Source organism: Oncorhynchus kisutch, linkage group LG17, assembly GCF_002021735.2.
Source record: "Oncorhynchus kisutch isolate 150728-3 linkage group LG17, Okis_V2, whole genome shotgun sequence".
NCBI classification, from domain to species: domain Eukaryota; kingdom Metazoa; phylum Chordata; class Actinopteri; order Salmoniformes; family Salmonidae; genus Oncorhynchus; species Oncorhynchus kisutch.
The window spans coordinates 38,817,971-38,842,512 of NC_034190.2; the positions used below are offsets into that span (position 1 = coordinate 38,817,971).

Sequence of the window (24,542 nt, forward strand, 5' to 3'; positions counted from 1 at the left end):
TGTTATCTATTTTGTAACGGTGTAGCGTGCAGGCAGACTGCACAGAATGTTGCCAAACATGGTGCTCCTCTGATAACCCTTTTGTGGAATGATATTTTCAAATAAGTAATAGCAAGTGATAACTATAGAAGCTTACTATCAATAGTGCCAAACTGATATGTAACATGCTTATGTAATGTTGCTGCAATAGTAATTACAGCGTTACTACACAGGTGCAAGTTAATGTAATGTGTTCCTTATGTGGTAAATAGTAAAACACCTACAATGTTGCTCAATGTCAGAGAAATGGTGTTGTCTCTCCAAATAGATTTGAAAGTGTCCCAAAATAATTCAATTGTTCTTCCTTGTACAGCCCTCACTAGGCCTGTTGGTGTCAGTCATCTGTTGTCTAACCCATAATGCAAAGCGTAGCATTTTGCGGTTGCTGTCTTGCTGATCAGTGTCTTTGAGCAGGGACAGGGACAGGGACAGGGGTCACAGGATGTCATATCTTCATTGTAGGTCACCAAACCCACATAGTACACACATTCCTCAGCTGACAGATCCTGACCGAGGGGGGTAAAATCTGCTCATCCGTTTGGCCAGTAGTAAATCACACCCCACTGTAATCAATGCACACAAAAGCATGCCACAGGAAGCACTTCCATATGTACACTTGAGCACTGGCCTCCAAGACGTTGTTTACCTTGAAACAAGCTTCTTGTTTCGTTGAGACTTTAGTGGCACAGACAAAATGCAGTAAACATGTTTTTTTATACACATACGATTGTTTACCATCTATAACGATGTATTTTGGAAAATTATTTTTTTCCGCATGCACATATTAGGATTGAGAAAGTCTAACTGTGCCCCACGGTGAAAACAATCTAAAGTAGGCTGATACTGTAAAAAAATAATATCTAAATAATCAGAAGGTTGAACGAACAGAACACCACAAATCTCCCTGGTCTCTGGGAAAGAAACACTTCCCTAAACCCCTCCCTCTACTGGAGCTCATGCACTTCTTTGTCATAGCATGCATGTGATGCACTATCCTATTGGATTAAATCATTTACTCATGATAAGTAGGATCATACATTCAGCTTAAGTAGGCTGATCTGTGTCTGTAGTGTATTGTGCTTCTCTTTGGTAAAAGTACAGTACTGAAATTAAATCATACAAACTGTTTCAAAATAGGATTTTCTTTGCAGAAGCAGGAGATCAGTGTTCCAGCATTGTAGTTGTACATGATAGTGGTCAAGTAGGTAGTTTGTGTGCCGAGCTAGTTATAAAGAATCAATATTATATCAAGGAGGGTTAAGTTTCGAGATAAGACAGCTCTCAACCACTCTCGCTACTCATCAGAAGTCTGTAGGAAGCTGATAGGTCAAAATAAATTGTATTCCTCAAGGAGTGGGTCTTCTTACCTCTCTATACCAAGGGAATGGGAGACAAGGCAATCAATACAAGGCTGTTGTGTAGTAGTCCTATATGCAGTTATTAACAGCTGATTCTGCCCTCTCCAGGCAGGCCACATATTTTAACACCATAATGACAGACTTTTAAACAATAGCTGATGAGAGGGCCATAACTAAAACACCCACTTTGATACATTTAATTTAAAACATAATATTATCTCAGACAGGGAATAATTAGTGAATTATATCCACACAACTCTTACAACAGTGTATTGTTAGTAAGACATGAAACCTCAAAAGTGACATTTGTCATTTAATTATATATAGGCTAATGTTAGTTACACTCAGTTTGATTGTTTGGGAAAACAACTTATCAACCCAGTAAAATGGCTCCATAAGCCAACTGAAACATCAGCTGTGGGAGGTCGCTGAAACTGAAGTAACGCTTCCAACACCTTCTGTGGCATCCTAGCGGTCGCCTATCACATTCGGCTGCAGGGCTTCTCATAATGGACTAGAGGCGGAGGCTTCTAAAGAATAGCAGCTGCGGGCAAGGAAGACCAAGAACCCGCTCCACGGAACGACCATCGCAATGAGATTCGCCGTCGGTCTGGGAATAGAAACATTACTTTTACGCAATAACTAGATTGTTATGCACGAAAACAGAGATAGGGATTCGATCACGGCCCCGTGACATCTTTTTATGCACCTGAACCGGACTCTTGCTATCTTCATTTTTTTTGTTTTACTTTCCCCCTCCTCCGCTCAGCTTCATGAGAAATAGAAGACGAGGAGGATAAAGGCAATGGGCAACACTTTTCCAGCCAGGACTTTCTTATCCATGTGTAGACCTCCAAAATAAAGTACAATACTCAATGCGTGGGGAAAAAAACAGAAATGGAAGTGGAGTAAATTAAAAGAAAGGACTTGTGATAACAATGGGACTTAAACTTAAAGACGCGTTGGGGAAAAGGTAGGCTACAATAAAAACGAATGGCACAAATACATTTACAAAAGTGTGGCGGGTAAAAACAGAACAAAACCAACCAGAAGGGAGAGAAATGTTCTCCACTTAGTAATGTCCATCACTGTTGTATGGTGGACCGTGCGGAAAGACAGGTGGATAGGAAGCAAAGTATAGTGTAATTATCAAATCCATCCCTCATTTCCATATCTAGTGTGGGTCAGCTGGACCTCAGCCAATCCCCCATCGAAAGCCACCAAGAGTCATCAAGCATTATCCTCCATCATAATTACACCGACATGCGCAATCTGCACATGGGTAAGTAACACCAGCTAATAGGTTATCCCTTATTTCACAGACCCGACTCTCTCTGACGGGTTTTATTTGTTAGATGCTGATGTATCCGCCAAAGGCAACAAGAGCAACTAGCAGAGAACTGACAACATGTCCCGCCGCAAGCAAGCGAAGCCACAACATCTCAAATTGGACGAAGAAGCGTTGCAAACTGACGTCGCCACAGAACATGGTACGTGATATTCACACAAACTTTTATCCAACAAAAAAAAGCATTAAAACAAGTTCTCATATGCATATTTGATTGCCAGACCATACTAGGCTACAGCAGGCCTATTTAGCTTGAATAGTTATTAATTAACATCTTATTATAATCCTTCCTAACCATTCATATATTATTATAACCCTTTGCCTTATATATATTTTTTTTATTAGAGTCAGGGACTTAAAAAAAACGATTTTATTATTTCCTTTACTTCCCAAGTTGTTACAAAAATTCAGGACTACTGTGAATGGGAGCAGATGTTCAACGGTCTTTATCCTGCACCTCGGTGTGATATGTCTTATTCAATATAAGAAAGTGTTATAAATAAATGGTCGTTTATAGCCTGGATAAATAATACACATTAGCATAAATACATTAAAAAGCCCTCGGATATGATAAGATAACTCCGGATAGATTATTGTCTGATCGATATCAAAAGCACACTTTCATGAGCTATGCGTGCAATTTTGCCCACAGGTAATGGTAGAAATGTGTCCTGAGAGATGTGTAGCCTATCTATAGGCTATATCCTTTCGATGTGAAGGAATATTGAAACAGTTTGGCCCTACATGTACATAAAAAATGTATTGTTGTTATTACATTTATCATGAAGTCATATGACATTATTTTGACCCATTTATAAAAAGGAAGTAGTTTCAAAGAGGATCCACGTCAGCTCCCTGTCTGTGTATATTATACATTAGTGTAACTGTATAATGTTAATGAAAAACTATGTCATAAAAATGTTTTATTGTCACACATATGGTAAGCAACTATGGTACAATTGACATATGATTTACAACAGGAGTTATAAGTCTAGAATGAGAGTTCGGTTTTGGATTATGGAAGTGTCCAAGATAATTAGGGCAGGTCCACTAGCCTACTTCGTTTTTTGAAAGAGGTTGGCTTTATAGGCTATTTTAGTTTTTTTTATTAGACTATATTGATCTTCGGGTGTGGAAAATAAAACTTATATGTCATATATTTTTTCATATTCTACTGCAATTGAAAGTGTGCACAAACTGGTTAAATCAACGTTGTTTCAAGGTATTTTGTCAACATATAGTGACGTAAAATCTACATGGAAAATACATTGTATTTGAAAAAAAGCATAAAAGTAAGCTGTTGTTTTGAGGGTGAAATTTAAACCACAGGATGTCATCATGGTAACCAAATATGAACATAGACAAACCTAGTATAAAATATGTTGAATTTGTACCTTTAAAATGTCAGATCTTCAACATTATTTCAACAAAAACAATAGGCTGGGCAGCACCTCCTACTGGAGAATTGATCTATCTACAGCTACCCTCTGATCTCCCACCAAAGGTTCTAAACAAGCCCTGCTGAGCTATGATATTTGTCACTGACTATGACCAATGTGCTATGGAGAGAATGATTGTTGAGAGATCTCCACTTAAAAATGAAATAGATTTTCTGTTGCTATCAATGTCATTCCAAAGGGTTAGTTTAAAATAGAGCAAACAAAGTGTGACCATACTTTATCACTCACATCATCAATTATGCTATTTAGGCCTATATAGCATTTGCAAAATTGTCAACAGCTATTGTTTCAATTCACCAGGATTCAACCAAAAACAATCAACAATACAGAGGCTTAGGGTTTCAAGCTCGGGTTGATTTCAAATGTAATGATATTTAGTGATATTCAATTGTGTTTGGTTGTCAACGCAACCAAATATCAACATTTGAAGGCCATGCATGTTCTAATTAGATAGTTCTGTGCCACTGACTTCGTTCCAGTTTGTCTACAAATGAATAATGTATATGTTGGAATCACATCTCCATCTCATCCAAAAAGTTAAACAATAGGACTGTGATTTTAAATAGTTGAAAGCGTAGTGATAGACATTTGGGTGGCAACTAAACCAAAAATCTGATATTGTTTTAACAATGGAATTTGGTTGTGCTATTAGATGGTTGAAAGCGTAGTGATAACACAATGGAAATTCAACTAACTTTTGGCTGTCTTTTTGAGTGGAGGAATATAGGTTGTAATCTCATTGATCAATGTCTCAAACAAATATTACCAAATTATCCATGTTGAAATGACGTGGTGTGCCCAGTGGGAGGCTAATGGTCAAAAAATGTTTCCCTGATTAGATTCATATTTTACAGATACAGTAGCCTATATGTATAAAATATGAATATCAACAAAAATATAGTATTTATCCCGTTAATCTATTCAATCCATTCAAGACAAGAAATTGCATTGTTTAAATATTTATCTGAGCCACACTCAAACATGACTATTTTAATTGAGTTCTATTTGAGACAACATATTTTATGCTTTCTACACATTTCCTAAATAGTCTTAAAGTATTTTTTTTTCCATTTTCCATAGATACAAATTCTAGATGACAGTTTTTGTTTTGTTTAAGATATTCGTCATTTGTACCAATGCTATTCCCTCCCTCCAAATCAAAGGCTAAATGTTTTTAAAGTTTTCTGGACAGCACATAAGTGTAGGCCAATATTGTTCTCATATGGCTGATGGATATATCAACTTAAATAAATATATTTTACAGTAATAGCACATTTATCCTTATGATAATATATTATATATTTCATGGTAACATTAATTTGTGATAATTAAATAATCTAGTTTTGATATGTTTTAGAAGTGTTATGGTGTTAAACGGGTTGTAATAGGGTTTGGCACAATGATTAAATCAGAATCATCAGAATCTTGCTCAGAGGTCCTTAAACTCAAAATGATTCATTACTATCAGGTTTATTACATTATCTGCACGGTATTTATTTGAGTAATTCTTTTGAAATATTTCCCCCCACCTCAGTCAAAGATTGTGTAGGATTTATCCGTTATTCAATGTTAGGCAACCCATCAGGCCATTTTTTTTCTAGGGTCTTCGTGCTTGGCCTGTATTGTTGACAAATGTGGCAGATTAGTAGGATGAAAAGGTGGGATTGCATTGAGTGCCAACAAGGCTCTTCTTTGTCCCTTCCCCCACCAGGCAGGGGGTGTGTTCTGAGATGAGCTTTGATTGAGCCTGCTGATTTAACCTTTGTCCACCTCACCCTACAAGGGGCAAGTGCTGCATGTCAGAATCATAATGCAATTAGTACATCTGTGCCATTGACCTCTGAAGCATGTATTGCTGTGTAAACTGATTCCTCACTCTGATCTGTTTGTTTTCATATCAAAATATCAATTGCTGTGAATGATTTTGCTCTCCACTGTAAACAAACAATACAAATATATTTTGGCCATCCTTTGTTCCTGTGTTTGGATAGTGCATTGTGTCATTTATTTCCCGTCAGACTCATCATATATCCACCTAGATTGTCAAAAGTGTTTCTGTTTTTGTTGTTGAGGTAGCTTTCTGATACAGCAACAACTTTCGCTATATTAACTATGAAGAATGATAGTATTTGAATTATCAATTAGAAAAATATTTGTAATATTTTATAGAAAATCCAACTCTAGCTAATCATGGCATCGTTGTCTTACTTCTGTTTGCTAAGTAACTTACCATTGGTGATCTTGAGGCCACCCCACTTAGATGAGCCAATGACACTGATTCTCTACTGAAATGTTTTGTATGCTGTTTAGGTTATTAAATCAAAACAAATAATATTGTATTTGTCACGTGCCAAATCCAAGAGGTGTAGACCTTACCGTGAAATGCTTACTTACAAACCCTTAACCAACAATGCAGTTAAAATATGTACAGATTAACTCAATTTAAAAAATAAAAGAGCAACAATAAAATACCAATAACGAGGCTATATACATGGTGTACCGGTAACGAGTCAATGTGCAGGGGTACAGGTAAGTCGTGGTAATATGTAAAGTGATTATTCATAGATAATAGATCATATATTTTTTTAAAGGGTGGGGTCAATGCAAATAGTCCGGGTAGCCATTTGATTAGCTGTTCAGCAGTCATATGTCTTGGGGGTAGAAGCTGTTAAGAAGCCTTTAGGACCTAGACCTGTCGCTCCGGTACAGCTTGCCGTGCGGTAGCAGAGAGAACCGTCTATGACTAGGGTGGCTGGAGTCTGGCAATTTTTTGGGCCTTCCTCTAACACTGCCTGGTATAGAGATCCTGGATGGCAGGAAGCAAGGACTATGATAGTTTGTTGGTGATGTGGACACCAAGGAACTTGAATCTCTCAACCTGCTCCACTACAGCCCCGTCGATGAGAATGGGAGTGTGCTCGGCCCTCCTTTTCCTGTAGTCCACGATCAATTATTATTGAACTTGGTGTGACAATAAATTAGTGCAGAAATGTGTGCTATTTTCTAGGTTTTAAACAACTAATTGACCAACATCGGTTCAATTATTTTTATTCGCCTTCGTTTATTTTTTTCCTGTGAGCTCAATGCTCACATTGGCAGTTTCTCTAAAGATATTCAGATCAATCCTAAACTGTGTCATGTAGTAGGGAGTTGTAGTTTCCAACAGGCTAATATTCTACATAGTTTCGAGTTGGAAACAAGGTTAATTAACTACAATGCCCATAATCCATTGCACACCTACTTGTTCAGTCTGTGTGTTTCTTTTACGCCTGGCACGTTAGGTTAGTGTGGTCCAGACACTGACAGTGAGAGAAGAATGTGCGATCAAGAGGGATTAGAGAGCAGTTGTCTCGCTGGTATCTCTACCTGAAAATATCTAAGGTATCTGAAAATACATGATCTGATTGTTAGTTGGTATTCAGCAGTCATAAAAGTGTGTCTTATTTACTTTGAAGAACTACTAAATAGTGATTTGTCAGACAGCATAGGCAGCAGATCTATAGAGATGAGATGATGACTCGGAATGAAATAATAAAGTCTTCAAATAAAACAAATGTAATAAACACAACTGAAATATTTTATGAAAGTCAAGTAATGTGAACAAATTATGGTTAATAAAGAGATAAGCAGTAACTACCATCATGGGACTTTTATTAATTATTTTATTATGTGTTGTTACAGCATTGCACTCTCATGATGCATAGTGCATTTAATGTTAAAAAAACTAAACAATAGGAACTGAAATTGATAACCGTTTTTTTTAAATTATCAAACTGAAACCGAACTGACTTCAAAAAGCACTCATCACTAATCCCTCAGAACTACAATTTATTTACAACACAGTATGCCAGACATTGTTGGACATGCGCGCGCACGCACGCACGCACGCACGCACACACACACACACACACACACACACACACACACACACACACACACACACACACACACACACACACACACACACACACACACACACACACACACACACACACACACACACACACACACACACACGCACATTATCAAAGCTGCTTTGTGTATGCGCTGTCACAATGGCCCTGTTTTTCAACCAGTGCCACGAAGGCACTCAAAAAGTGTAAGAAACAAGTTTTTAAGCACCCCCCAAAAATGTTTTTGCTGCAATGTTTAGTTTTTTAACAAACAGTGATCAAAAAAACATGTCAATTTTATTTATTTGTTGTACTGAAAAGACTAAACCTTGGATAGATCACAGCACTCATGTTTCGATGATAAATTTAAGCCATATCTCCATTCTATCTTATTCTATAGAAGGGTAAACATGCACAGTTTTCCCTTTTTTTCTGATTTTATAGATTTATAGACTGAATTTATTCATCACACAATGCCCATTGAAAAGTTGTTTCAATGCACATTGAAAAGCAACTTGGGTGTATGTGCAATAAAAGAAAGATTGAAAATGGAACCCTATGGGCGCTGGTCAAAAGTGCACTATATAGGAAATAGGATGCCATTTTGGATGCACATAAAGTATTGTTTCGCTGGAACTTCCCAGCATTACCCAGCTGGCATGCTCATCAGCCAGCCTCCTAACAACACACAGCTTTAACAGATGCCATGGCGATTTCCCTGTCAACTGCATTGATTTGAGGGCATTTAGGAGAAGCTTAATGTCTAAAAGAATTAAGCTCTCTAGACTTTTTACAGTTACTGCAGCTGCTAGAATATCACTGAGGATACTGAACAAGAGGCCATGAGATTGTAGAAACGTCTGTTTATTCCTTATATAATTTACATCAACATAGCTGTAGCTATTGCATGTCCAAGATCTAGATAAATATCATGTTAAAATATAATGTTTTGTGTGTGCAAGGGAGGTATTTGCAGCCAGGAATTTAAAAAAATGGTTTGCCATGTGCTTATAGCTGGATTGTGTAGCTAGGTATTAGTGAAGTTATTTAATATCAACATCAGACCAATAAATACATCTTTTAATGATCTACATTGATAACATGTTAAACTAATTATTACTTTCAAATAGAAGCAGCATTATAGATGAATAATTTAAAAGGTTCCTATAGAATTTATTAAATGAAGATCAATTATTGGAATTTTCCTGTTTTGTTCTTTAAATTACTACACTATAAATATAATCTCACATGAATTCACAGAATGTAGTAATTCGAATGAACTATGAAATATTATTTGGAAATATTGCTGTTTTATGAACTTGTTTTCAGCTTGTTTACAGAAGGTCATTTTGTAAACAATTTCACAAAGATAATGGTGCATTTTTCCCAGGCATGCTCTAATAGACAGTGATTCGTTTGTTTGACAGAGCCAAGCGTTGTGGAATAGCATTTGAAATTCCTGCTGCGGAAATTAGAGTGGTTGATTGCAATAGGGAATGAGCCATTCAAAGACCCAATTTGTACTCAACGGACATGGCACTTTAACTGTATGAATGCATTGGGAATCAATAATCAATACATTTCATTAAGTTTCAGTATGCACAATTGGTAGGTCACATAATTTGATTGATTAACCAAATCAAATTAGCAGCTGCATACAAGGAGATTGAATTGAGTAGAAACTGGGTCTAATATGATGCAATTAATCTACACATTTAGAATGAAAACTCTAGATTTAGTTTATCGTTGAAAATGTTTACTCTTGCTGTAGTTGTGGGGTTATAGTCTGTCATCCTAGTTATATTAACTAACAATTATTTTCTTCTCCCCCTGTTTTCCATGCAGCTCTATTGGAGGGAATGGATGAGGAGGAGCGCCGCAGTGGCATTGAGGAAACCCATGTGTGTAGAAACATTGCTGAGTACTTCACCTGGGCCGAACTGTATGAGCACCAGAGAAGCTGCACAGAGGACCTTCCTCAGGTCCTCATTGTGAAGGAAGATGAGAGGATCCCTGAACCTGAGGGGTCCCCAGCTGGATCCTCTCCAACCCTCAGCCTGGCCATTCTTAGCCTGGCCCACAGGGACTCAGCAGACATGGAGTCAGCGGACAGGGGCCTTGAACTGGTGGAGCCTATGAATTATATTGATAATGACAGCACAGATATGTTAGAGGAGATGAACATGGGTGAGAAAGAGGATGAATCCATGGAGGTGGAGCAGCAGCACCACGACAAATATAAGTCATCTAGCCCCCAGAATCCCCCAGATATAACTGAGTTGGCTATCCCTTCAGCTCAGTCGTCCTCTGTGACTAGCAGCATGCCCAGTACGAACGTAACGCTGGAGATCCTCCACGGTACCCGGGTGGCTGTTGCCCAGTTCTCCCAGAGCCTCCACAGTAGTGGAGCAGGAGGGAAGGCGGCCACAGCGGCCATCCCAGTGATCCTAGAGCACCTGCTGGCTTTGCAGCAGCAACAGGTCCACCAGTTGCAGCTTATTGAGCAGATCCGTAGTCAGGTGGCCATCATGAACAGACAGCCCACACAAACAGCACTAAACCCAGTCTCCAGGGCCCTATCATTGGCACCAAACCCTTTCCCCTCCCAAGGCCTCATCGTTCCCCCTGTCCTACCACTGTCTGGGACCATACCCTCTGCTGTTAATGGACAAGCGTCTGTGTCTTCAGCATCTGTGCTTGAAAGGTCCCACACACTCTCCAAACAAACTTCATATGGACAGGCCCACATGAGAGACGCTAGATGTACCTCAGCTCCCTCTGACAACTCTGCCCCTCCCCCTACTAGCTGCAACAATATTTCCTCAGTACATCCTCCCTGCAGAGGTTCATACTCACACACAAGCAGTAGCTGTACTCAGACCCTGACCTCGTCCAGCCCACTCTCCATGCAGGATCAGAGCAACAGTCTCCTCAGCTCACCATCCAGCCTGCCGTTTCTACCTCAGAGCCCCCCCAGCAGTGTCATCTTCCCCAACCCCCTGGCCAGCATCGCAGCCACGACTAATGCCCTCGACCCCCTCTCCGCCCTGATGAAGCACCACCGGAATGGCAAGCTGCCCAGTGTGTCCATGTTCGACACCAAGCCCAGTCCCGAGGAGCCCTTTTTCAAGCATAAGTGCAGGTTCTGCGCCAAAGTGTTTGGCAGCGACAGCGCGCTGCAGATCCACCTGCGCTCTCACACCGGGGAGAGGCCCTTCAAGTGCAACCTCTGCGGCAATCGCTTCTCCACTAAAGGGAACCTGAAAGTCCACTTCCAGAGACACAAAGAAAAGTATCCCCGTGTTCAGATGAACCCTTATCCAGTGCCGGAATATTTAGACAATGTGCCAACGAGCTCTGGCATTCCCTATGGCATGTCATTCCCTCCTGAAAAAACAGGAGCCACTTGGCTGGATAGCAAGCCTGTTTCAGCGACGGTACCCACCTCTATGGGTATTCAGCTTCCCTTCACTCTCACTACTATGGGAAGCTCAAGTGGATCTCTAAGTGTCACACCACCCATCAAATCTCCTTTTAGGCCTTCCCCAGCCTTAAGTGAATGTGTGTCTTTGTCGCTGAACACTACAGGCAATGAAACTAGTGTTCCCACAGCTTTAGAGTCTCCACAGTCTAATCAGGAGGGGGAATCCTCCCATGTCTTGAAAGCAGAGGAAATTCATCTGTCCCAGAACTGGATGACTAGACCCAGGGTGAGTCCACTTACTGTGGCAACAAATAAAGCCATGACTATTACCACATCCACACCTGAGCCCAGTGCTCTGATTTCCAACTTTTCACCACTTTCCCTGGCCTCTGACCCGTTCAAAGCAAAGTTTCCATTCGGTGGCCTCCTGGACTCTATGCAAACGTCAGAGACCTCAAAGCTCCAGCAGCTGGTGGAGAACATAGACAAGAAGATAACAGACCCCAACCAGTGTATCCTCTGTCACCGCGTGCTCAGCTGCCAAAGCGCGCTGAAGATGCACTACCGTATCCACACTGGGGAGAGGCCCTTTAAATGTAAGGTGTGTGGCAGGGCTTTCACCACCAAAGGAAACCTGAATACACACATTGGTGTCCACAGAGCAAACCCTCCTCTCCGGGTTCAACATTCATGCCCCATCTGCCAGAAGAAGTTCACCAACGCTGTAGTTCTACAGCAGCACATCCGCATGCATATGGGGGGTCAGATCTCAAACTCACCCTTAATGGACTGCCTACAGGACCTCGACAATGATCTCTCCTTCCACGAGAAGAACTTTGACAGCCTGAATAACTATGACAATGACCTCATGTATGACAACTCCATGGGGGAGGAAGAGGATGATGATGAAGAAGAAGAAGAGGTAGAAAATATGGAGGGGGGTGTTGATACCCTTAATCCCCTGAGCTCTGTCTCTAGTTCTCCTCCCAACTCTGATGCTGTTGTCTTCAGCATAGCTGCACTGGAGAACCAAATGAAAATGATAGACTCCACCATGAACCTAAACCACTCCTTTGGGCTAAAGTCAATGATGAATGGTTTTATGGACAGTGAGCGCCGTGCTGCTATCCACTCCTCTATAGTGGGAGAAGGACAGAATCACAATGCAGCCGGCAGCCCAACCGTGTCTGAATCGTCCACCTGTATGCATGTACCAGTGTCACCTGCGCAAAGCAATTCTGAGGTCCACCTCTGCAATTCCCCATCTGGGAAGCACAGTGGAGAGTCCCAAGAGATCACAGCCTCAGTGAAGAGTGAGCTATTTGATTCGCCCACCTCAACTCCGGTACTGGAAAATGGAGTGACTTTGGATCTGAGAGGGTTGCAACCTAACAGGCAGTGTGTGAAACAGGAGAGTCCTTACAGTACGCTGTTCCTGAGTAAAGAACGTGGTAAGATAACAATATCAACTGATAATACCTGTTGTAGAGTAGGTGTAATAACAATGTAAAAAGGTGTTCCCTTTTTAAATGCTCTTTATCACTACAACTGTTGAAAATGTTGTTTTCCCCCTTCACTATCTAGCAAATGTCGATCTTATTAAGTTATCCCCACAACTGATTAAAACTCTAAACATCCCTTTATCTAATTGTTTTAGGTTCCAGCCAAAGCATTCCTAGCCTGATTACCAGCATTGCGCCAAGGATGATCAAATCTGAAATGAATGGGCACCATCGACCAATGAACTTCAACGAGGGGCTGCATCATCCATTCAGCCTCCAGGTCCCTGCTGCTCCTCCATCTCTGGTGAGCCCAGGAATCACCTCTCTGCTTGGGCCACCTCAACTTCGACGGACCCCGAAGCAACACAACTGCCATGCGTGTGGAAAGAACTTCTCCTCAGCCAGCGCTCTACAGATCCATGAGCGGACCCACACAGGGGAGAAACCTTTCGGTTGCTCCATCTGTGGCAGGGCATTCACAACTAAAGGAAACCTGAAGGTACTACACATTTTAATGGGATTATAATGACTGTATTTTCTCCCCAAACACTCTTAAGACTCAGTACCTGTTGTTCAAACTATTTCAGCATATTTTTAGCTTAGCTAATAGCTATGACTAATGTTCATGTATTTGGGTGTTATGTCCTCCATCCCCTCTCCCCCATTTCTCTTTAGGTACACATGGGCACTCATATGTGGAACAACGCACCAGCCAGAAGAGGCAGGCGTCTGTCGGTGGAGAACCCCTTGGCCTTGCTGGGTGGGGAAGCTGCCATGAAGTTCGGAGAGATGTTTCAGAAGGACCTGACGGAACGGGCCATGAACGTGGATCCAGGGTTCTGGAACCGCTACGCATCAGCTATAACCAACGGCCTAGCCATGAAGAAGAATGAGATCTCAGTGATCCAGAATGGGGGGATTCTACAGCTTTATCCCATGACGGCAGGCATGGACAGAGTCAGCACTGGGGGTAGCCCACCAATGACCAGTCTTGGAAAGACAGCCATGGACCTTGGAATTAACCGACCCAACACTTTTCTATGTTAATTGGTGACAGTAAAGAGATTGAGATCAATTTAAATAAATTGAATGGCAGATTAATAAAATATATAGATTATACAAACAATGTAGAGAATAAATGATTGATTTATTTGTAAAAACAAGTTGACTATGTATTATATAGAGATAAAACATGTTTTATTAATTCACAGACCTACAGTATTTCATTCATTTTTTATTGAATTGTCCATATGCAAATGTTGGTTTTGCCCACACAAACAGGTTGTTTCACTTCGTCCATGGTGCTTACTATAGACACACACTCTATTACTCTAAAAAGGGAAAATGTGACGTGGAAAATGTGATATAGAAATGCAAAGAGATGAATCTGTCGGTTACTCACTGCTGCTAGTTGGTGCAAAGCACAAATGTCTTTATAACGAGGCCTCACATGTAGGCCTGCAGCATTTCAAATTGAAGAATTTGTGCAAGTAATTGAGCAAGCCTAAGGTTGGACAATCATTTATTGAATTTACTTCAGCTTAAATTGCATGTCCCATTTCTTCACTGGACTTTACTCTTGACTTTATGCAGTCTATCAGCATTTATTTCAGCTTCATCATTTAGGTTATTTTCTCTGCATCCAAAATGTATATTAGATAAAAATGTGAAAACAATCAATTGGCTTACAGATATGGTTTAGTCAAAAAGTTGCATTTTTTGTTTATCTTGTTGTTAGAGATTGAATCATTTTATCTCCTCCACTGAGAACTGTTTTTTAGATTTCTGAATTTGATGTACAGAAGAGGCATCACAGATACAAACTAGAGACATTTGCCTCTTTTCTGCATGAAGGCTACAGACAACAACAAAAAATTAGTGTGCATATGGTAGGATGAGCTAAAAAGCAATGGAAGTGGATCCTCTCAATCTCAGCAAATATTTTTACAAGCAAAAGTTGCTGGGCTGACAGACATCTACTGAAAGAAAATAATTTATTTGTCTAGATTACAATATTTCATGCTACTTTAAATAAATATCTACAATTTGAGAAGTGTGATTTTTCCAACTTTTACTGTGTTAAGCATTACTGCTTAACATGTAGCGACATTAATTCATAATTTTGACTACAAAACGAACTGAGCTAATAAAATCCCACATTCGCATCTGTCAATCCGAATAACGGTGCATTCGAGCCAACTGGGAACTCGGAAAAATGCTAGGTGAAATCACGGCGTCAGTCAGTGATGTTCAAGTCGGAAAGTCGGAGCTCAAGAAAGAGGCCTGTGTTCCCGAGTTGGATTTCCGAGTTGGATGACCGTTCAAAATATTTGTTTATTTTCGGAGCTCGTTTTTGTTCGAGTTCCCAGTTGTTCGTAACGCACTGAAGTCGGAGGTCAGAGATTTCCGAGTTCCCAGATACGTTGAACACAGCATACTGTAAGAAAAACATTTTCCGGTGCTGGCAGTGACGTCAAGATGTGTATAGTCCAGCCAAGATGGCTGACAGCATCCCGCTAAACTCGATGCGGAAGGGCTCGAAAAAAGTAGCTTATTACAACACTCCAAGACATTCTAGGTATGGGACACGTTTTTTTGTTCAACCGGTGGAGACATCGTTATAAGTATTTATTTTGCATTTCAGTACTTTGGGACGTTGATACAATAACGTTAGTTGTTCTGTGACTAGCCGCGTGAGCTAATAAGCAATTCTTACCTCTGGCTTCAACAAACGAAGCAGGCTTCTTTGCTAGCTAATGTTAGCTGTATGATAACCGATAATCTCTCTTGACTAGGAAAAGTAGACAATACCTATTGCTTTTTTAGGCATGACTAGGACTCAGGAGCCCTTTATTTGCCAAGCACCGCCAGATAACAGAACAGCTTTGCTGACACGCCAAGCGTCACATGACGTTTTCGCCCCTTCTTTTGTCGTGTGGTTATTTATCTAGGTTGGCTAGTTACATTTTTTAAATATTTTTTTTACATTTGACCTTAATTTAACTAGACAAGACATAAGAACAAATTCTTATTTATTGGCAAACAGTGCTTATAATTCCACATTTCCAAGTGATAACTTATGATTTACCTAATGAAATACAATGCGACCCCATCTGCTGGTCCGGGTTGGCTCGGAGCAGGAAGAGAATTGGAGGCAGAGTGCGTGACTAGCTCACTGATCAATAACCTGCTGCTGAGGATATGTCCTTGCTAATGGACCCCGAATGTGGCCATTATAAAGACATTCACTGCTGAGTCTATTAGTGCATTTTTAAGAAAGCAATGCCAGCAAACGTGCTTCCCTACCTCTTTACACCATCACAATCCTATTTCCATGGCTCTTTGAATCTCTGTAGGTTGTTTATATTGAAAAGGTGTTGTCCCTTACTTTCACTCCTCTTCATCTAGCCATGGACATTCAGCATGGTCTGAGTTTGTGAACGTCACACTTCATTTTTTTTCTAGATATTTATTATATATGCCTAGCTTAGTCCTAATCATTTTTGTTTTCCAATTAATCAAATCCATGTCAGCAGTGCAGTTTCTTTTGGAATGACTTCCAACTAGACAAACTCTCTACCACAGCATATGTCTGACAGAAAATCTTACATTTCTGATAAGCAGGAACATTAGTAGGGAATCTCCCTGATTTCCCAGTTCATAGAATCGTCTGCCTTGGCGTATTGCACTGCTCGGTAGAGTTTAAATGCATCAAGTGCTACTGGATGGGTTGGCCCTGCGATTGTACTAAAGCCCTCCATCTGCGCTTCATGTTAATATATTTTACAATTACAACAACACCACATTTTCATCATCAATTGTTGCCTTTGTCCATTTTTGTGTAGTTGTTGGTGGAATGAGACGATTAATCAACAAATGCTTGGCCAGGTTATTATGCAAGGCCTAGCATTTGTCTTGGGCATGGCTCCTCACTTCTCCATTTGAATGTAGGGGAACCATTGTTTCAATGTTGCACTATGTAGGCCTTGGCTATGCATTGGAATTGATACAGTGCAGGTATCATATTTTGCACGTTTTCATGATGAGACTATGCATTGTTGAAAATAAATGCTAGACAATATAGGCTGACCCAAATTAGATGGGTCCTTTGCACTTGTTAGCAACTTTCAATTTTTATCCATTATCCCTTTGATATTTTGAACTGGCCAATTATTACTCAAGCAAAGTGGTTTGTAAATCTTTTTTTTATTTTATTTTTTACAAAGCATCAATTGAAGAAATAGAATAGCTATTACCTACTTATAGAATAACATGAATACAGAAAGGAAAATAGCAAGGGGTTTACAGTAACCAGGGGAGAAGCTCTTCTAATCACCAGTATAGCCTAGTGTTAGGGAATCTGATACCCTCATGGGACTAAACCAGTTGCATTGTAGCTTATCTATCAAAATGTGTCTGTGTTGCATTGGAGAGTTGTGGACCCATTCAATGACTGAGGCAGGATGAACAGAATCTACAGTATGTTGTGTAGTTAGTCCAGCTCATTGAGAGGCCCTCCTTTACCTGGTATTGTAGTAGATCTGCTTCCTAATTCCTTAAGTCCTTATGCATAAGACATTATGTCCCCAGGAGACTTTCCTGTGTGCTCTTAGTGCTCATGTGAATTGTGTGCTACTCCAGGACATAGGAACCAAGCCAACCTCTCCTCTGGCTTAATTATATTTGTCAGTAGTCTTTCATTCCTACATCAGCGATGTTAAAGCTTTAAAATACAGTAGAGATTAGTTTACATGCATCAAGACTGTTAGGGTCCATACATGTTTGGATCTGGATGCTAGGATCCTATTTGTTAAGTGAAAAATGTGGCCCAGTGGAATCGATGTAATGCAATAAAGTAGGAGGAATGTGTCAGCAAATTAATTAATTGAACCTTTTCTTTATCAGAGTGGTAGTGAATCAGTGAAACCAACTGACAAATGTTCAAGTTCCCCTGCTTTAAGGTTGCAATCAATACAGATCCTCACCCTGATAGGCCTTTGTTGTTGTCTGGGTAAACAATTGTCTAGAATTTTCTGCCCTCGTCTTCATTATTGATAGTTCCCAAGTTCTCACTTTTACCATGAGTTCCTTCCTGTTTTTGTAAATATTTTGCTGTAACAACAAGCCCAGTTATCAAATGTCTGTATTTTATAGGCATGCATGCGTTTGCTGTAAGGTCTCTTCTGTCAACATGTTCACTGCAGGTTTGTTAGTATCTGTACCTGCTTGAAATGAACTTGTATATAGCTGTATTATTTACAGTAACCATGTTGTTTTTCCTTTCCAGGTATTCTTTAGAAGATGAACCCTCTAACTTGGACGAGATGCCCCTGATGATGTCTGAGGAAGGTTTTGAGAATGATGAGAGTGACTACCACACCCTGCCTCGGGCCAGGGCCAACCAGAGACAGAGAGGCCTGGGGTGGCTCCTCATGGGAGGCTGGAAGATCCTCTGTGGCAGGTAGGTGGGAAGTGGAACCACTAACTGTTGGGCTGCAACCCGATTCTCCACCCTTCTCCTGACTTGCACACTCCCTGTCAAATATTTAACAATGTTGGAAACTTCCTCTAGCTAATGCTTGCACAAATCCAATGCTTTTATATCCATGTCCTGAATGTGTAAGTGCATACTTTGGGAGGAGGGTGCAGAATTGGGATTCAGCCTTGGTCATCCAGGAGCTCTCAAAAGGTTTTAGTTTTTTCATCAAGCAACCAGTGGCTTTATTGAAAGATGAGCTATACTATATATTTTTTAAATTGGTTATTAAAAAAAGAAATGTTTTTAATAAGGCAAGTCAGTTAAGAACAAATTATTATATACAATGACGGCCAAACCCGGACGATGCTGGGCCATTTGGCCCCCGCCCTATGGGACTCCCAATCACGGCCGGATGTGATACACTTGCACTGAGAGGCAGTGTCTTAGACCGCTGCGCCACTCGAGAGCCCTATATGGCGATGTAGTTTTAGGGACTTCATTTCAAATCACAAAAATATAGTCGTTCCCTGCCCCAAAGTGTGTGTGTTGGGGAAGAGGGGAGAGGGCATTATTGGTATATTTGTATTATATGCCAGAGAAGCTCAGTTTGGATTTCCAACGCACTGGTAGCTGTGCATGAAGTGAGCAGAGGGGATGTTTTTGGTTGAGTTCCTCGATACGCACTACCAGTCCCAAAATACTTTGAGGTCAAACAATACAATGCGGCTTATCCAGCTAATGATTTATTTGACGGGTTTTGTCCTCTACTAAAATACAATTTACAATGTGTTAGAGTGAAATATTTATCAGCACTAACACCAATAAAATGTAATAAGGTGTGTAAACAAATGGAAGAGGGATATTTTAATGCTAAACAAATAACTTTTTGCAATGTTTATGTATGAATTTGATAGAATACTACATTTTCAGTGTCGTTTGGTTATCAGTGGTGCATCTCCAGCCCAAAACTGCGTATTGATCTTTTCCCTAATGAACAAATCGGATTTTTCACAGCTGACCAGTTTGATGCTTTCCAGTAATTTTATGTATGCTTAGCCGAGGATTATAAAACACAAATAATTCACGCAGAATAACCCCTGCTTATTCAAATGTCCTATTATTTAAATAGTATTCATTTGTGCAAATAATCTCACTTATGAATCTGGACGGTGGCATGTAGAGAGGGGTTACATAGAAGCCAACACAAACACATATTTTTTTCAAAGTTGATTTATGTTGTGTTTTGCCAATGTGCTTAAAGAGTGTAAATGCCAAGGCAATCAGCATGACGGTGTACACCATGAGGCCAGACTTTCTCTTCTCTCTAGTGCCAGAGTTTAGGGCAGAGGCCTAGTCAGATGCATCTGAATATAGACCCATACGTGTTAGCTATCCCTACCACTAGCTAGTTGTCTAAAGACAAGCAGTTGTATCACACACAGTCCACATCACTCAGCCATTATGAAGTAGCCATTATGCATGTCAAATGTGTTTGCAGAGACTGTACTGAAACCGATATTCTGGCCTCTTTGCAACCTCTTGTAGACTCAGATGCATGGGAAATGGCTAATCTCTGGATGTTACCAGTGCCACTCAGCCACCCAAGGCAAAACTCACAAAGAACCAATGGAGTAGACTATATGCAATTATTACATAATGGCCTAAAAAGCATTTATTCCATATGTCTGGCTCTTGAGTGAGACTTGACTCTTCTCTTCAGCTGGCAATGAAGTCTGGCTGCCGTAACATTCACATGGGAATCCGCCCTGGAGTGCTCCTAACCTTTTCAGTTCATTTAAAGTGCTAAAAGAGCTTTCTTATAAATTGTGTCAAAGCAACCCAGTAGATCTAATTAACAGTGACATGGCTTAGGATATAATTAGCAGGCTGGACCACCACATTGTTTCTCCTCAGCGACGCTATGAACGATGAGAGACCTAGCCTGCTCTGGGAGAATGTGAATGTGTACTCAAGAATCTGTACTTGTCTCTACTTTGCAGTATCCAGGCTGAACCCCAGTAATACAGTACAAATCCCATGATAATTGTGTAAAGTAACCGTCCCATAGCAAGAGGTTTATTTACATTATAAAATCTACCTGTAAACATTACGCAACTTTCTTTGGTAGCTCACCTGACCTATTTTATTTCCATAGCAGAGATGCCACACTTCAGACCTTTGCAAAGGCCATCCATGAGGAAGGCCGTCTGAACAAAACGTGTTTAGTGTTATGCTATTTATTTAGGGTTTTCTGTTTTAATTGAAGATAACCATGAAAGCAAAAACCTTGTTTGGGACGTATGTAGTTATACTCCAATTATGTTTCTTAAGATGTCATTCTTTCTCCTTTTGTTTGGATTACCTGTCTGGAACACCTTTTGTTTCATCTGTTCTTGCACTACTACTCACGGGAAATAAGGGATTCTCATGACAACGTCACCCGTGGCTTGTTTTTCACAGCACATTTCTTAGTGATGGTGATGACGTTCTTCATTCTGTCCCTCAGCTGCTGTGACTGCTTGGCTCGTATGTGTCGGAGGACGAAGGAGCTGAAAGCCCGGACAGTGTGGCTGGGCCACCCGGAGAAGTGTGAGGAGAAGTACCCCAAGAACGCCATTAAAAACCAGAAGTACAACTTCTTCACCTTTGTGCCTGGGGTGAGTTTACACACAGTGCTGAATGTTAGCTTATCTATCAGGATGCGCTTTCGACATATTTGAAATGTGTCGTTCTAAAGGACAAAGTTAAAACTTATTACGAACTTTTATATTAGATGTGTCATGTACCAATTTATAATAGTTCAGGGTGCATACAATTCCAACATATATTTAGAAAAATTTATAGAAGAACATGCTGTGAAGAAATTGCTGTCACGAACTGAGGTGTAATGTTAGGTTTCCAACAAAGCTCAGATCAACCAAAGCTCAGTTTTATTTACCAAATGGCTTTATGATTAAGAGACTGGTCTTCAGCCAGTGTCATAAAACTGTCTCTCAGAAACTTATTCTCATCCATATTGAGCCAAACCCTCTGCTTTTCTCCTACACTTTGAATTATTAAATGGTTTAGCAGTATGCTTTATCCTTAAGGTCAAGGAGTTCATTAACTATAGAGTGTCATTCATTGATCCCATTGGCTCTAATAATCTGGGACTGGAAGCAAGTGCTCATCATTGTGATCATTACCAAAAAAATGAATTTGGCTATCTGTGGGAGTCTAACTCCCACAAATGGGAGACTAGTGTACTCAAAGCATGCGCAGACCAACTGGCAAGTGTCTTCACTGATATTTTCAACCTCTCTCTGATCGAGTCTGTAATACCTACATGTTTCAAGCAGACCACCATAGTCCCTGTGCCCAAGGAAGCTGGGGCCAAGCTTCCTGCCATCCATGACCTATATACTAGGCGGTGTCAGAAGAAAGCCCCAAAAATTGTCAGACTCCAGTCACCCAAGTCATAGACTGTTTTCTCTGCTACCGCACGTCAAGCGGTACTGGAGCGCCAAGTCTAGGACCTGTATATAGCCTAGTTATTGTTATTTTATTGTTACTTTTTTATAATTTTCTACTTCGGTAAATATTTTCTTAACTCTTTCTTGAACTGCATTGCTGGTTAAGGTCTTGTAAGTAAGCATTTCATGGTAAGGTCTACTACACCTGTTGTATTAGGATCATGTGACACAGTTTGATTTGATATAACCCATCCGGTGTGCTATGACTGTTATCTGCGTTCTTTCTTCTGTGCAGATATTCACTCATCATTTTCTTATTCTTCTCAGGTTCTCTACCAGCAGTTCAAGTTCTTCCTCAACCTGTACTTTCTAGTGGTGGCCTGCTCCCAGTTCGTGCCATCCCTAAAAATAGGGTACTTGTACACCTACTGGGCACCTCTGGTAAATGTGTTTTTCACTTTTCAGGATTAGTGTGAATGCTTTGTGTAGGCTAACCTTTGTGTTTTTGAACACACAAACTGATGTTGTCCCAGTCCTAAATATGAACACACTTCTATTACATCCGGTCAGTACTTGTTATGTGTGTTAAATGTCAACGGTGTGTTTTTATTTCTGCCACCCAGGGCTTTGTGATGGCTGTTACAATGGTACGTGAGGCCGTGGACGAGGTCCGGCGGTACCAGCGGGACAAGGAGATGAACTCCCAGCTCTACAGCAAGCTCACAGTGCGAGGTTCATAACAAAACATGTTTCCTCCTCCGTATGGATGAAGACACTACTGTAACTGTTATGGCAATGGCTACTCCTCTGCTCACACTTGATTGGTCACATGATGCTGAATGATATTGTAGTTGTACTTAAGCTTGCCCCATGCAATTAAGGAAAAACACTCACAGGGTTCTGCATTCTAACGAAAGTCATTCTACTTGCTGTAATTGCATTGATTTCTTTCCAAGACTGCAAACTGTTGTGTGTGTGAGGATATCCTCTAGTGTGATATCCATGACACGGGAGAGGGATGTCAGTTTCACACACAGAATGTGTGTGTGTCTAGTGCAGGGATGGGCAACTTGGGTGGGGGCCACAAAAAAGGGTCTCGTGGGTCTGCATACACACATCCCCCCCACACCTTGCGGGAAAAACATTTTAGCGGCCGCCCTCGTGACAGCAATGATAACAGCATTTAAGTTTCATGAAATTCTGCACATTTTGCCATGTGGTGTAGAGAAAATGTTGTTGTTCGCTGCAATTCCACATATTTTGTCATAGGATGGAAGCAAATATTTTCAGTTTTTAATATGATAACTGATGATCAGTGGGCCCCACCCCAGTCGGTAATTCGACCATGCTTACTACATGATTAGATAGCTGGCCACTATACTAACTTACCAATCTAAAACATATTAGCTGACATGGGCAAATTGAGTGACTGCTGGTTGTGCATCAGCAATCAAATGTTGAAATTGCACGTGTATTTGTTTCTAACTCTCAAGAGCCCCCCCCCCCCAAAAAAAAAGAAATCCCCCAAAAATGAATGAATTAATGTTTTGTTTGTTGTAATTGGTCCTCGGCCCACAAAAGGAATGCGGGTCGACAGTTTCCCACACCTGGTCTATTGTGTGTGTCTGTCTGTCTGTCTGTCTCTCTGTCTTTCTGTCTAGTGTGTCTATGTGTCGGAAAGAGGGTATTGAATGGATATAATTGAGAGTGACCTGGTGTGCCCATGTTTTTGTCTATGCCTCTGACCAGGGATCAGAACAGAAGGGTATTACATTTGCATGGGCAAGGCAATCAATCTCTTCAAAGTTGAGGGAGTGAGAAGAAGAGTGATGGAAAAACAGGGTTGTGGTTTTAAGAGTCAGCATCACTTTCAATGACCAAAGATCAATACATGCATTTTATTTCACCTCTGTTTAAACATTCATAGTGTGTCTTATGAGGTAGTCAATCTACAGTCAATGTGTCTGTAAAGGAGCCACTTTAGAGATTGCTTTCTGTGTTTCTGTCTATTTACAGACATTTGATCTTGGTTCTCTTTATTTTTCCCTCAGGTAAAGTTCAAGTGAAGAGTTCTGATATACAAGTTGGAGACCTCATCATAGTTGAAAAGGTGGGTCTCTTATAGCTCTTGTGAGCAATGTTGCAATCCTGTAAATTCACTTTGTGTTTGAGTATCATATGGCCCTAAGTGATTCATATGACTGGATCACCGTAACTGCCTAGTCAGGGAAGTGACCTTGTTCAATTATTCAGGAATATCCCAGGACTACTGTTACTGCGCTCGCTAACATTTTGACAACCATACTAAGCTCACTTAGTGGCCTTAGTTGACTAGCTAGTTCTCACCTCATCTTTTTCTGTTTTTATCTCATTATAATGTTTTGTTGCAGAACCAAAGGATCCCTGCAGATATGATATTTCTAAGGACATCAGAGAAGACTGGTGGGTTGTAGGGTCTCAGTGTCTGTAACATGGAATAAACACAACATTCCCAAAGGACAACAAATACCATCAGTGTAATTATACTGAACAAAACTATAAACTCAACATATGACAATTTCAATGATTTTACTGAGTTACAGTTTAT

At 40.5% G+C, this 24,542-nt stretch overlaps 2 protein-coding genes across 3 annotated transcripts in view; both read left to right on the plus strand.

Annotated features, from left to right (window-relative positions):
- Positions 1–1,902: 1,902 nt before the first annotated feature.
- sall3b (spalt-like transcription factor 3b) lies at positions 1,903–14,150 on the plus strand. The gene is made up of 5 exons (XM_020504759.2): positions 1,903–2,679; positions 2,753–2,887; positions 9,944–12,973; positions 13,180–13,523; positions 13,700–14,150. The coding sequence occupies exons 2-5, from the start codon at positions 2,806–2,808 to the stop codon at positions 14,069–14,071; spliced, it is 3,828 nt and encodes a 1,275-aa protein (XP_020360348.2). The 5' UTR covers positions 1,903–2,679; positions 2,753–2,805; the 3' UTR covers positions 14,072–14,150.
- A 1,341-nt stretch (positions 14,151–15,491) lies between these two features.
- Positions 15,492–24,542, plus strand: part of atp9b (ATPase phospholipid transporting 9B) — a 54,131-nt gene continuing 45,080 nt past the window's right edge. The window contains exons 1-7 of one of the 2 annotated variants that reach the window (XM_031793786.1): positions 15,492–15,602; positions 18,312–18,485; positions 21,010–21,160; positions 22,283–22,396; positions 22,579–22,687; positions 24,007–24,065; positions 24,346–24,397. In XM_031793786.1, the coding sequence (XP_031649646.1) occupies positions 15,523–15,602; positions 18,312–18,485; positions 21,010–21,160; positions 22,283–22,396; positions 22,579–22,687; positions 24,007–24,065; positions 24,346–24,397 (739 nt within the window). In that variant the 5' untranslated portion in view covers positions 15,492–15,522. The remainder of the gene's footprint in view (positions 15,603–18,311; positions 18,486–21,009; positions 21,161–22,282; positions 22,397–22,578; positions 22,688–24,006; positions 24,066–24,345; positions 24,398–24,542) is intronic. The other variant, XM_020505726.2, reaches the window with a different exon arrangement.

Coding starts and splice junctions, on each gene's coding strand:
- sall3b (XM_020504759.2), top strand. CDS start 2,806: ATGTCCCGCCGCAAGCAAGCGAAGCCACAACATCTCAAATTGGACGAA. Junction 12,974..13,179: donor GTTCCTGAGTAAAGAACGTG/GTAAGATAACAA, acceptor TAATTGTTTTAG/GTTCCAGCCAAAGCATTCCT. Junction 13,524..13,699: donor CAACTAAAGGAAACCTGAAG/GTACTACACATT, acceptor ATTTCTCTTTAG/GTACACATGGGCACTCATAT.